The 14,966-nt window shown below is 43.5% G+C and overlaps 1 protein-coding gene across 1 annotated transcript in view; it reads left to right on the plus strand.

Annotated features, from left to right (window-relative positions):
• Window positions 1-14,053, plus strand: part of LOC147456785 (NADH:ubiquinone oxidoreductase, 17.2kDa subunit) — a 107,536-nt gene extending 93,483 nt beyond the window's left edge. The window contains 4 exon segments of the mRNA XM_086513450.1: window positions 13,337-13,390; window positions 13,471-13,513; window positions 13,573-13,650; window positions 13,652-14,053. Coding sequence (XP_086369576.1) covers window positions 13,337-13,390; window positions 13,471-13,513; window positions 13,573-13,650; window positions 13,652-13,729 — 253 coding nt within the window. The 3' untranslated portion in view covers window positions 13,730-14,053.
• The last annotated feature ends 913 nt before the right edge of the window (window positions 14,054-14,966 follow it).

The raw sequence follows: 14,966 nt of genomic DNA on the forward strand, positions 1-14,966 counted from the left end.
CTCCCGCGCCAGGTGGCTCGTGGCAAAAGCACTGCCAAGAGACCTTCTAGCTGTCGAGGGAGGTCCTGTCCCCTGGGCCGCCGGCCGTGAGGTAGGAGAGGGAGTAGGATACGTAGCGGGGGGGCTAGTGGGTGGGATGGGAGGGGCGGTAATTGGGGGGGGGGAAGGGAGGAGGCGGGGGGGTAGGGACAGTAGGCGGAGTGGGAGGAGGAGGGACTGTCGTATGCAAAGCTGAGGTGGAAGGGGTGTTCGTGGACTCGTCCAGCTATAAGGGGTCGAACCAGTCCCTATGGGAACCCACTGCTATTGGCCTGATGCAGGTCGAGCACCAGGGGCGTCGAACTGAATTTTGAACAGGTTAACACCATTTTTAAATTCGTGCGGCTGCCCGTTGCTTAAAAAAAGCATAAAAAAGGGCGCCCCCATCTGCTAAAGAGCAAAAAAACAACTATCTCTTTCTCCTCTCTCTAGAAAATTTCCGCCATCTCTCTCTCTCTCTCTCTCTCTCTCTCTCTCTCTCTCTCTCTCTCTCTCTCTCTCTCTCTCTCTCTCTCTATTTTTGTCGACCTCTCTCCACCAACTACTGTTGGGAGAAAAACAACAGCCCCCCTCCTATTCCTGCTAGCCTTGTGAGCCTATAAAAGCAACATGGGCACCCCCCCCCCCCCTCCCCTCTCAGCAAATTTGCTAGCGCTAGGAGAAGAGGTGACTCTATCGCGACGGATCTGCAAGTTTTCTTGACAAGCTTGCTTACTGAGGTTTTTTCCCGTGCCGAGAGCAATAGGTGATGATTGTACAGGTGATCTACGGTTCTTTGCTATTGTGTTTGTGTTTGCATGTACTCCATCTCAAAGGAAGGAGCAAGGAGGCTTTGGCCTACACTCGGGGATTCTGGAAACAGAAATCGGGACGGTTTGCAGAGCTCCTATGCTCTGAGAACAAACCAAAAGGTTTTTGAGTTAAGAGCTAGCCTCTCAGGTTTTCGAACGGGAAGGAAACGACCATCAGTTTGAGATCTAGAACGGAGGCATTCACTCTGGTTCCTGTGCTTGTAAAAAGATTCTCTGCGTAATAAAGATTCTCTTTAAGGGGAGGACCAACTCATCTTCTGGTCCTCAACAATGTCGATCGTCTCCCTTCTATCTCTCTATTAAGTTCTGTTTATTTTTAACCTATTAAATGCTCGTGTGCGCTCCCGTTGAAGAACCATGACGAGTCAAGGGAGAACCGTTGAAGAAGAGCTTCAACAAGTACGAGTTAAACTTGTAGAACTGTAGAAGTTCCTTATGCTCCCACATCATACATGTCGAGAAGGTTTTGGACAGACTCAAGAAACTGGTATAAAAAGCTGCGGATGGGCGTCAAGAAAATACTACCGGATCCCTTGTGCCATAGTACACAAGGGATCTCCGGATCGCAACGACCGGCCTACTGTCACAAGCCGGGCACCACGTGCCAATAGAAAAGAACAGACTGAATAGACTTTTAGCACTTCAATAACAACTGAACTGAAAGAGAGACGACACGCGACACGGAGTGGCGGAATTTCACCCCAAAGAGTATTGGCCCAAAACCTTGGCGCCCCTTTTGGTATTTTTTATATTGCATCATCAAAGTACAAGCCGGTACTCAAGACTCTGCACCTTCTCCAGGAAGCATGCCAGAGAATAAGCCCTAACCTCATATCTAAAGGCCCTTGGCCTAAAACGCAATTACAGTGAAAAGCCTTCAAACTTAAAAGCATCTGGTCCAAAAAGCAATGCCAAAAGCTGCCAGCGTAAATCACGGAAATCTGCCTGTTGCCCTTAGGGTTAGGGTTAGGGTTTCTGTAGTTTTAGGGTTAGGGTTAGGGTTAGGGTTAGGGTTTCTATAGTTTTAGGGTTAGGGTTTCCAGAAATTAGGGTTTAGGCCCCTCGGCCACATCTGTAAGTTGGCTCCATTCTTTAGGCTTTGACACATCAACAGTTTGTGTCACGAGGACGTGGCAACAATTGCTAACCTTAGTTGTTGGTTTCTATGATTTTTGTTTAGTTTTTTGAGACCCTCTTTTTGAAGTTACAAATGGTCAGACATTGTATGGCCAATGTGAACGGTAGTTTCACCCGCAGATGGGAAGTTGGTCAGCACTGGAACTTGTAAAGTAAAATGATGTCTAGGCTCGGTTCAAGATCATGTAGGTCGGACCCCTTCGCACTTAGCAAGTTGGTGGATACTAGGAAGTGCACTCAACAAAGGCATAAAGTCAAGGTGGGATCACCAACAAAAAGTATGCTACAGTTGGGCCACATTGCACTTTTGGATGCGGTCCCGATGAGGATAGATGGTCAGATGATCAGTGGGAGCCCAAAGGAAGCATCTCCTAAAATTTAGGGAATTTCTATTTTCGGCCACGAAATGTGTTCACGTCATTACCTTCGGTATGACAAGGGGAACATTTTATTACTCTATTGCAAAGTCAATTGATGCACCAATTGAGAGATTTTTAAGTGAGAAGCCCAATGCGGGGAAATTACATGCATGAGTGCCAAGTGGCACTTTTTGGTCAATTTACCAAGTTTGGGAGAACAAAACTCGTAACTGACTTTTTGGAGCAGTTTCGGAGATTGTTAACTTTGATTTTTAGCCATTTTCTCTCCATTTTTGAGCTTCCCATGACTTTACCTAGGTCCAAGGAGCTCATTTTCAACATTGGAAGGCATTAGATGCGTGTTTACATGGTTGTTTTGCTGCGTTTTCAGCGATATGCAGGTTTTGGCAGCCATGGAAATCTTTCCCTTTTTGCATCTATTTGTTCACAGATGCATTATAGGTTAAGGGGAGAAGAGGGGGCGCTCGATTTATGCTGGGGGGATGCTTCATTGAGAACCTATCTCACAGGTTAAGAGCTATGGAGTGCTTTCTTTCCCTCCCATGTACAATGTGGTGCTAGGAGTGATGCCCTGCACGCTACACACTGCTCTCTCTCCCCTACGTGCAGTTATGTGATTCCCCACAAGAGGACTCTTCATTTGATTGATGTACAGTTGTGTGGGTTCATGCTTTTGTGCTGAGGCAAGAGCCTCCTTGAGCAGGAACAGGGGTAGCTAGCTGCTACTCCAAAGCAGGCACTGGTGAGGGTCATAACCTCATCGTACTGGTGCGTTTTCAGCGCTGTGTATGCGCTGTAAATTGACTGTTTTTTCAGCCATACGGATGCCAGAACCATTGGGAATAGTGCCCCACTGGCAGAGGACAATTAGGGGACTGTTTGGGGCTGAAAACAGGGAAAAAACCAGCAAATACAGCGTGCTGAATTCGTTGTTTTTGGGCAGGAATCAGAGGGTTTATGTCAGTGGAAGAGAGTTCCAGCAGGGGAATTGGTTTCGCGCAAGTTTTGGGATTGTTATGCTGCCGAAATTTGGCCAAAACAAGTGGTATCTAGCTTGATACAGATAAAGGATTCCGAGGACTCTTCTTTGTAATTTATCCTCCCAAAGAATAAAGAAATACCGAAAGGGGCGCCAATTTTGGGGCCTACAGGTTGTCGGCGTTTACTCGGGGCATTCTAGCTTCCGAGCCATGTGTGTATTCAAGTGTTAATTCCCGTCGCAGGTTCTCTTTGCGAAGTGCTCTGTGTGTGTGTCTAAAGTAAAGAATTTCAGGTGAAAGCCAACGACTACCGCCCTACGGGCCGGTTTCATGGTTTCATCGCCGGGATATCAATCACTTTTTCCTCAAGAAGTGAACCTCGGTTGTTTTGGGTAAAGACACAGAGTACAGGAACTTGGAATTACACTATGACTGACAGGATGAACGACACCAAGGAAGAGGGTTTCTCTTCATAGGACAGACAGGAATTTCCGCATGTTCGCCTTGCCAAAAAGTGGTCAAATTAGGGCTATTTTCTGCTGGGTTTGCAAGTATGAACCAAGATGAGATAGGGAGAGGTCTCACGGTGGTAGATTGGCCACTTGATCTCCTGCGGGAGTGATTGGGTCTGTCAGGTGACACGCTGCTTGTTGATTCTCTGAGGCGATTGCTTGGATTCTTTGACGCATTGGTAAATCATCTTGAAATTTGAGCTTACTTGATCGTGGGTGGTACGTCACAGTATTGTGGAATTATGATGGTTTGTAGAGGCAAGAGCCTCTTGCACAGGTAAAAGTTAAGGGACAAGTTGCTAGATGCTATTTGGTAAAGTTCAAGAACCATCCACCTATGGATGCAAAGTGGATGGAAGAGCATGAACTGTCAGAGTCACCAAATGTATTGAAGCTTTACCTTGAAGCCTTTGGGTTACAACCTACTTATGCCCCAACCCAACGTCTGCAAAGGAGGGGTAATGATAGAGCTAGCACATCAAATGTACTCATGGATTCAGTGCAATAGCAGTGTACAGTTTGACAAAAGTATTAAGGTCTCATTAAGTCATTTGTACACATGTTTTGACAGTCTTTCTTGCGGATACATGCGATGATAAAGGGGTGCTTTCAACACAAGATCATCAGTGGCATGTATTTATGGTATGCAATCGAGGACGTTTGCGATTTCAAGAGGGGGGTATGTCACGAGGACGTGGCAACTGCTAACCTTAGTTGTTGGTTTCTTTCCAATGATTTTTGTTTAATTTTTGAGACCCTCTTTTTGAAGTTGCAAATGGTCATCGGGAAGTTGGTCAGCACTGGAACTTTTAAAGTAAAAGGTGTCTAGGCTCAATTCAAGATCATGTAGGTCCCCCCGTCGAACTTAGCAAGTTGGTTGATACTAGGAAGTGAACTCAACAAAGGCATAAAGTCAAGGTGGGATCACCAACAGAAAGTATGCTACAGTTGGGCCACATTGCACTTTTGGATGCGGTCCCGATGAGGATAGATGGTCAGATGACCACTGGGAGCCCAAAGGAAGCATCTCCTAAAATTTAGGGAATTTCTATTTTGGGCCACGAAATGTGTTCACGTCATTACCTTTGGTATGACAAGGGGAACATTTTATTACCAAGCTGCAAAGTCAATTGATGCACCAGTTGAGAGATTTTTAAGCGAGAAGCCCAATGCGGGGAAATTGCATGTATGAGTGCCAAGTGGCACTTTTTGGTCAATTTACCAAGTTTGGGAGAACAAAACTCGTAACTGACTTTTTGGAGCAGTTTCGAAGGCTGTTAACTCTGATTTTCAGCCATTTTCTCTCCATTTTTGAGCTTCCCATGACTTTACCTAGGTCCAAGGAGCTCATTTTCAGCATTGAAAGGCATCGGATGCGTGTTTACAGGGCTGTGTTGCTACGTTTTCAGCGATATGCAGGTTTTGGCAGCCATGGAAATCTTTCCCTTTTTGCATCTATTTGTTCATAGATGCATTACAGGTTAAAGGGCAGAAGAGGGGGCGCTCGATTTATGTTGGGGGGATACTTTATTGAGAACCTGTCACAGGTTAAAAGCTATGGAGTGCTTTCTTTCCGTCCCATGTACAGTGTGGTGCTAGGAGTGATGCCCTGCATGCTACACACTGCTCTCTCTCTCCCCTACGTGCAGTTATGTGATGCCCCACAAGAGGACTCTTCATTTGATTGATGTACATTTGTGTGGGTTCATGCTTTTGTGCTGAGGCAAGAGCCTCCTTGAGCAGGAACAGGGGTAGCTAGCTGCTACTCTAAAGCAGGCACCGGTGAGGGTCATAACCTCATCGTACTGGTGCGTTTTCAGCGCTGTGTATGCGCTGTAAATTGACTGTTTTTTCAGCCATACGGATGCGAGAACCATTGGGAATAGTGCCCCACTGGTAGAGGACAATTAGGAGACTATTTGGGGTTGAAAACAGGGCAAAAACCAGTAAATACAGCGTGCTGAATTTACTGTTTTTGGGCAGGAATCAGAGGGTTTATGTCAGTGGAAGAGAGTTCCAGCAGGGGAATTGGTTTCGCTTAAGTTTTGGGATTGTTATGTTGCCAAAATTTGGCCAAAACAAGTGGTATCTAGCTTGATACAGATAAAGGATTCTGAGGACTCTTCTTTGTAATTTATCCTCCCAAAGAATAAAGAAATACCGAAAGGGGCACCAATTTTGGGGCCTACAGGTTGTCGACGTCTGCTCGGGGCATTCTAGCTTCCGAGCCGTGTGTGTATTCAAGTGTTAATTCCCGTCGCAGGTTCTCTTTGCAAAGTGATCTGTGTGTGTGTCTAAAGTAAAGAATTTTGGGTGAAAGCCAACGACTACCGCCCTACGGGCCGGTTTCAGTTTGTTACACCTACCAAGGGCAAAGGCCAAGAAAAAGAACTCGCTCTACTGGATGAGAGTAAAGATACCATCCGACTTACATATCAGCTTAGATTGAGGCATGCAATTCTGCATCCTTGAGCCCTGTACTCTCATTAGCCACCGCATGGGCTTCTTGGTTAAGCAATGTACCAATGCAATCACCTGAAGCACCGCAATGAATCTCAAATGGTTTCTTTAAGTCTGGCACTACCAGAATAGGACCATTGATCAATAGGTACTTCAGCCTATCAAAGGCAGCTTGTTGTCTCATTCTCCATTTAAAAGGGATCTTCTTCCTTGTTAGGTCATGAAGTGGTCCTCCTACATGAGCAAAGCCTCGAATGAATCTCCAATAATATGAAGACAATCCCAGAAAGCTATATATATCATGCACAATAGTGGGAGTTAGCCAGTCTTGTACAACCTGGATCTTTGTTGGATCCATACTCGTCGTATTGTGAGAGATTCTATGGCCTGAGTAGTGAAACGCAATTCCTGAATGTCACGTGCACACTGCACTTGTGCCATGCGGACAAGCTTCTGCTACCATCTAGCGTTAGTTGTAGTTTAGCTTAGGACCTAGCCTAGCAGTTTGTGAGCCTCCGACAGGATGTGCATGTTCAAGTAAGTCATAGTTGCATAACCCTCTCTTGCACAGTACAATCATTCCAGGATGGGAGTATGTGAACAGTCTCTTAAGCCTGCAAGAAGCAAGAACAAGTACTAGCCAAGTACCCGCAGCATCGTAGTACAAGAACCTGTAGTACCAGCGTTGTCAAGCCTTCATCCTCAGCGTTTTCAGCATCCACAATCAGCGTTTTTCAGCCAGTACCATTGATTTCAGCCCATCAGCGTTTTCAGTTTTCAGCATCCAGACCAGCCTAGCGTTAGTAGATTTCAGCCTTGAAGATCAGCGTTTTCAGAATTCAGCACGTAGCCTCGCAGTACCAAGCATCTCTAGCAAGTACCCATCAGCATCCTAGCAATACCAAGCATCTCTGTCAAGTACCATCAACATCTCAACATCTAGGATCATTGTGCAAGTAATAAAGCAAGTACTTGCTCTGGCAACAGAGCAAGGGGGCCCTTGAGGGTGGTTGGGACCTGACATGCAATGTCATCTCTCTCTCTCTCTCTCTCTCTCTCTCTCTCTCTCTCTCTCTCTCTCTCTCTCTCATTGTGTTCAGTTCAGTTTGTCTTTTCAAGTGAAGTAAAGTAACCTTGTGTTTGTGTGGAGTAGTAGATCCGAGCTAACAATTCTGCTACACAGCACTGCACCGATGCAATCACCTGAAGCATCGCAATGAATCTCAAATGGTTTCTTTAAGTTTGGCACTACCAGAATAGGACCATGGCTCAATAGGTACTTCAGCCTGTCAAAGGCAGCTTGTTGTCTCATTCTCCATTTAAAAGGGATCTTCTTCCTTGTTAGGTCATGGAGTGGTCCTCCTATATGAGCAAAGCCTTCAATGAATCTCCAATAATATGAACACTATCCCTGAAAGCTACATATCCCATGCACAGTAGTGGGAATTGGCCAGTCTCGTACAACCTGGATCTTTGTTGGATCCGTACTCGTTGTATTGTGAGAGACTATATGGCCTGAGCAGTGAATCTCCGTGAGAAAGAACTCACTTTTCTTTGCATTGATATGCAACTCATGCTTACGCAGTTCTTGAAAGACTATATCCAAGTGCTTCTGATGTTCCTGTCAAGGGAAGATTAGTATTTCATCGAAGAATACTCTTGTAAACGCTCGGTATGGACTGAAGATACCATCCATCATGTTGGGTCCAAGCCCTTGTTTGATTGTTGGTGTCAGCCCGTGGAAAACTCCTTTTTGAAGCATGCAGGCAAACTTAGTTAAAAGCTGAGTGTCCATGGAAAATTTCCTATATATGTAAGGTTCTTTACAAAGAAAATAACACAAGCGTGCTTGTTTACTGTGTGGTATCTGCTCTCTCTCCTCTCTCGCTCGTTCTCGTTTTCTCTACTTCTACCGTCTCTCTCACCATGGCTTGCAGCAAGTGGCACCCACCATAGCCTCGTCACATCATCTGGTATCAGAGCCTTAAAGGTCTGTGCTCTTGGCGGCCTCAGCTTGAGTCAATATAGCGTGGGAGCAGCCGCCTGCAGAGGGAGGAAGAAGCTCGTCGACCTGCAGCAAGCCGAGCAAAACCACCATCAATGTGGTCGCCCTGTCTTTTTGATGACACTTCGACACAGTCTCCCTTGCTAAAACGCTATCTCCAGCCCGTTGTAAGCAGCCTGGTTATGGGCGTTGTTGTCTGCAGAGCTCGCCATCGTTTTTTTTTTTGTGTTTCACCGGTTTCACATTTGTTTAATTTTGGTGTTTGACCTTCAACCAAGAGGACCTTCCCACTCTCAAAAGGTCCTTGGCAACGGTGAAGGGGCAACTTTGCAAGCGAGAGAATGGAGGCAAAGAATCTCCTATTGGATGACCAGCAAACATCTACAAAGTTTCTCACTCGAACTCGTTCAACTATATGGATGCTTGTTGGATTTTTTTCTTATCCTCTACGTGTGCCATGTTTATATTTGGGCAATGATCGTGGTTATTTAGCTATTTATGGAAAAGAAACTATTCAATCTTGCTGCTCGAGAAAAGTCCTGGCTAGGGTCAAAATCTCTGAATTGTGGAATCATCAAATACCACACAGTGACACACTCTTCTATATCTTGGAGGCTTCGCATGGTTCATCTTAACACTACAGAAAGGAAGGTATTTTTTTATCAATTTGGGCAGTTTGCTTGGATGCACATGATTCTGATTTTTGTCCTCTTTTGTCTATTGTCAAAACCATCATACACTTTTCAGTCAAAGCCTTATTTCACCCTATAAATTATCAACTATTGCCATGATAAATTGTACGGGTTAGACACTGCCACACATGAGTGGTAAGACCTTCCAAAAATACCAGTTTTTGTTCTCAGCCCATTTTTGTCCCGCTTCTCATGAGGTTATTGGGTACACCTTAAACCCAAGGTTTGGAAGTGAACCAAAAACTCCATTAATTGGTAGCTAATTTTTTGACCTACACCCTATCTGTTCAAGGAGGGCTTATGTGTTCAAGGGGGGCTTTACTATCATAGCACCAGGTTATGGATACACCAGAAATCCTTGGTTTTGAGAGAACCTAAAACACACACGGTTGACGAGTACACCAAAAACTCGAGGTATCACGAGAGGGTCTGTCTAGTTCGGGCTTGAGGGGGGGATCGTTGGGTTCAAGCCCTCGTTCGATTGTTGGTGTCAGCCCGTGGGAAACTCCCTTTTGAAGTATGCAGGCAAACTTAGTTAAAAGTTGATTATGCATGGAAAATTTCCTATATATGTAAGGTTTTTTACAAAGAAAATAACACAAGCGTGCTTTTTTACTGCGTGGTATCTGCTCTCTCTCCTCTCTCGCTCGTTCTCGTTTTCTCTGCTTCTACCGTCTCTCTCGCCATGGCTTGCAGCAGGTGGCACCCACCATAGCCTCGTCACATCACATCATTCGACCGACTGTGGCAGGAGTATTGATTAAGCCGAAAGGCATGCCCAAAAATTCATAAAGTCCAAAAGTGATGCCGAAAGCAGTCTTATGGACATCTGCAAGGGCTATGCGTATCTGGTGATACCCACTCTTTAAGTTTATGCGACTAAAGATGCTTGCACCGTGTAACTTATCGAGAATGTCATCAATCCAAGGAATCAAAAAGCGATTCTTGATTCTTGATTGTGATCTTGTTTGGAGATTGATAATCTGTGCACATTCGGAACGTGCCATCTTTCTTTTGTACCAAACTCCATTAGAACTGGAGAGTAGTAAGGCAAAGTACTTGGCCATACTAGACATTTCTCTAGAAGCTCGTTAACTTGTTTCAAAATTTACTCTTGCTAAGCAAGACTTACCCTATAGGGGGGGTTGGTCAGGAGAAGAGCTACCTGATATGGGATTAATGTGATGATCTTCCAAACGCTCCGACGGTAGCTTATGAGGGAAAGAGTCCTTGTACCTCTCAAAGAATTGAAAACCCTTTATATCAAGACTCAAAAGCGATCTCTCTTTTAGACTTATATGTCTCTCATGCAAAAATCAAGTATGCAAAAACACACTTCTTTATTTCCTTTTGATAGAGATATGGCTTACAATAGGGAATAGCCAATCTCAAGCGTCACTAAAAATTTTAACTTTCTTGCCCTCAAATTCAAAGGTGAGGGCCTTTTCCACATAATCTGGGACCGGTTGGATCTGGAAAGTGCCATGGCATACCCAAGATAATGTCACAACCTTCGATGAATGCCATAAAAAATGGTTCTTGGCCCTTGTGCTTGCCAATCCGAAGATTAAGCTATCTATGCACAGGAGTTGCATTGGTAGTCAACCCTCCAAATGCAGATCTCGATGTGATTGGAGTACCTAGGTGTGAGGCTCAAGCGCTCTGCAATATCAGTAGAGATGAAGTTGTCTATAGATCCCGGATTATAGAGGATCAATACTTACTGGTTGTTCAAAGATCCCCAGCCTTTGAGAAGCTAACGCTTCCCTTTCCCCGGTTCCGTATTCCCTTGTACATCACAAATAGAATTTGAGCTTGGTGGAGCGGGTTCCTTCTTCGCTTGCTCCTTCCTCGTAGATGTTTGTTCCTGTCGTTGCTGCCGAGCAAGGCAGTCAGGCTTCATATGTCCTTTCTCTCCACAGTAGAACATCTTCCTTCTTCATTGACGGTTTGTACTTGGACAAGCGAGAGAGATTTTAGCCCCTTACTGGTGCCCTCTAGCTTCTTAGACTAATCAAGGTCCCGAAGGGGACGCTTTCTGCCTTGGTTTCCATGATCATCATATACCACTCTTTGTCTTGCACGGTAAGTGCTTTGTTCTATCCTTTTGAGAGTTTCAGTAGACTGTAGGTCTTTAGTACTGATTGTTGACTCCATCATCCTCTGAAGGGTATCGTGAGGATACACCTTCATGCTCTTTCGAAGCTGTGGTTGTAGGCTTGCTTCAAACTTTTGCATCTTTTCCTTGTCAGAAATCTTAATGAAAGGGGTGACTTTCAATTGACCAATACTTGTCAATATAGGTCGTGACTTTCTCATGTTCCTTCTTGGCGAGCTAGTCCCATTCCTTCAGGATATCCTTCTCAGAGTCGGAGGGAAGGAATTGTTCATAAAATTCAGCTTTGAAGCAAGTTCATGTTGTGGCTTTCTAGAATCTTTGTCAACCACCAATTGCTTGCTGTCTCCTTGAGACACATCCCAACATGACGCAACTTGGATTTTTCCGGGAAGTTTTGATCTCCAAAAGCAATTTAAGCTGTCGGATAAAAGACAGTGCCTTGGAGATATCTCTTTGTCCACTGTAAATGTCAAACTTGACGTCCTTGTCACTGGATTCGAAAACTCGCATCTGCGGTGACCCTTGCGGTTGTCCTTCTTGAACTTGGGCTTCTCTTTAGTGTTATTTAAATAAGTAGCAGGCGCTTTCCTCTTAGAAGAGGGTTTAGATAATGTATGAGAAGTATAGGTAGTATAATCAGGAGAGTATGATGGGGAAGAGACAGAGACATGATTCACGCGTTGACTATTGGAAGCATTATCTTCTAGGAGCGGATTTTGTGATCAAAACGGATCATCTGTGTGCGGAATTTCCTTACACAACGGAAATCGTCTAAGAAGCAGATGAAATGGGCAAACTTCGTCTTCATGTTTTTTTTCTAGATCCTTCATAATGGTTGTAGAGGCACTGTCTAGACGGCAAGTGTGAATGCAATCACTTTTGCCTATCACCAAGAATTGAAAACATTTCTTGATTTGTACTGAGACGACCCTGACTTCTTTTCATTTGGAGAAAGCTACAGAACGAAGAGAATGAATATCCCTATTTCATTTGGGATGGTTAACTCCACCACCACCAAGCAATTTGCGTGGCGGCACCATTGAGGAAGAGAATCATAGATGAAGCACATGCTTCGCCATATGCAGGTCAGGTCACTGGGGTATCTCCCTACGACCTTAGCATTGGAACACTATTTCTTTTGGCTAAGCCTAAAAGCAGACATTGATCGGTATGTCAAGGAATGCTTGGTTTGCCAAAAAGTAAAGTACGATCGGCACAAGACGCATGGGTTACTCCAACCTTTGTGCGTGTTTGATCAACCCTCGGAGAGTATTGCCATGGATTTTATTATGGACCTCCCTAAGACTTAGACTAGAAATGATGCAATTTTGACCATGATGGAGAGATTAGTAAGCAAGCTCACTTTATTCCAGTCAAGAAAAGAATCAAAGCAGATCATATGGCTAAGGGGTTTCTAACACAGATTTTCAAGCATCATGGAATGTCCAAGTCTATTGTGAGTGATCGAGATCCTCGCATGACAGGAAATTTTGGGCGTGCCTTGTTTGATAAATCCTATGTGTCGGACAGGTAGTCTGCCTAGGAAAAGTATTTGCCTATTGTGGAACACTCGCATAACAATACCGTACGTTCCTCTGCGGGGAAAGGTCCTTTTGAGATTCTTTATGGTAAACCGTTGCTTCCCCCAATCCTTTTAACTAAGGATAAGATTTTTGCAACAGATGAGTTTGTCTAAGATATGGACATTGCCTATGGGCAAGTCAAGAGAGTAATATTACAGTGGACAAGCACAAAAGGAATTTAGATTTGACAGTTAGTCAATTGATCTTATTCAAGTTTGAGAAGGCGAGACGATAAAAACAAACAACTAATAAGGGGAAGGTGGTAAAACTTCCGTTTAAGATAATTGACCAAGTGAACGTTGTTACATTCTGATTAGAGCTACTGCTTAATTGGAAGATCTTAATGCTTTCCATGTTAGTTTACTTTGGTCATATGTGGGACCGCCTCCGAGTCAGCTTTGTCTCATAGTGAAGTCCAACCTCTAAATGTGTCACTTATTTGTGTGTCTGGTGCGTGTGGTTTTGTCTCAGCAAATTCTGATATTTATGAAGGGGTCGAAGGTAGGTAATGGCATGTTATTTCCAAGGGGACAATTTGGGCCTTTTCTAGATTCAACTAGGTATGAGTGCAGTCATGTGCATGGCAGCACAAATAAATGTCTGCTGTTTGATGACAGAGGTATTGGTGAAAATGACCAAGGAAGTGGAAAAGGCGGGCATAAAGATCCTGGGTATGCTGTCAAAATGATGTTTTATTAGATTTCTTTTATCTGTGAAGTTGGGGGTTATTTTTAATATGTGGTGTCTGCAGAGTTCAAAGGCGCAAAGAACAAGTGGATGTTTATGAGAAATGGGTGCCTCCAAGTTAGGACGGATTTTCCTCCAGTACTTGTTTTGGGTTTGTTTTCTGCAGAGCTCAAAGGCGCAAAGAGTGAGTGGATGTTTACGAGAAATGGGTGCCTCCAAGTTGGCACTACCTCTCATCGTCATGTGTTTTTCTGTTTTTTTTCAGTGCATTGTTAACAAAGTGTGGCTCCATAGCTTTTGCATTCGACACAGCAATGAATTAAAAAGTAAGTAGGGTTGAAAGCAATGGCATGCGATCGCTCTCAAGGCAAACAACTTTCTTTGTATGTAGTTGCCCTTTGTACATTTTACTACCTAGATTGCCTATTGGGCACGATACTTGCAGAAAGAGGAAAATCAAGCAAACAATCAGGATTTCGATTCATTTTTTCGAGATGTATAGGTTTAATTTAGAAAAAAGTATCTTTGAAGTTTTTTTCGGCCCTTCGGAAGTGATACATGCTGCTGGTATTAGTTCATTTTGTAATTCAAATGACTTTTTGCAAAGGGCTTGTTCTATAAATATGTGAGGGGATACACTTGCAACACACTCACATTCTTGCCTTTTGCAATTATTCAAGACATCAGATGCCTTTGATCAAACCAATAAATAATGAAGGCTTTGGAATGTAAGAATCGAACATTCGATCAGTCATGATAAATGATTCTCCCCTAGTAAACCATTTTTCGATGTGAATTTGAGATGAGTACAAAGCATAATTTCTAACAAATCCAAAATCAAATTTTGATCTTCAACCCTAGACACTCATGGTGGAATTTACTTTTTGTGTGTTATGCATTGGGAAGGCATTATATCTCTTGTACTATATATTGAATTGCTGTGTAAAGCCCATATTCTCCTTCATACAACTCCTAACATCATACTTTACCAACTTTGCAACTCATGAAATAGAAGATCAAGTCACCTCAACCTAGTAGACTTATTACATTTGTATCTCTTTTGTGAGAAAGCCACTCATGTGCACGCATTTTTTAGCCCTTAAAATTTCTCTTTAATAAACCTGTCTAGGTTTACAATAGATCCAAGAGTGGTAAGTCAGATCTGGCAAGAGAGGCATGATTTAATGATTCAATCTAATATAATGAGGCATGTTTCTGTTGACACCATTGTGATATGGTATATACTTGCATTGAAATTAAAATTATTAATGTTGCAAAAGAAATGACTAATCTTATTCGAGTTGTACTCTTTTTTTAATCGTCATAATGCATTGCATAAACTTTGTCAGCTTACATTTTAGTGAAGAGTTCAACCACAGCTTTCTTGTGTTAATCTTTAAAGACCTTATACATCTGCACCAGCTCAATAACACATCTGCTTACATGTTGAGTAAGTGAAAATCAGTTATTTGAACTCACAAGATTCACAATGAATTTGCCATACTTATCTTGCACATTAAATTTTCCTTACATCTTCAGCAAGTGAAAATCAGTTTTTTG

The sequence above is a fragment of the Adiantum capillus-veneris genome, chromosome 5 (assembly GCF_014529385.1).
Source record: "Adiantum capillus-veneris isolate H3 chromosome 5, ASM1452938v2, whole genome shotgun sequence".
Lineage (NCBI taxonomy): Eukaryota > Viridiplantae > Streptophyta > Polypodiopsida > Polypodiales > Pteridaceae > Adiantum > Adiantum capillus-veneris.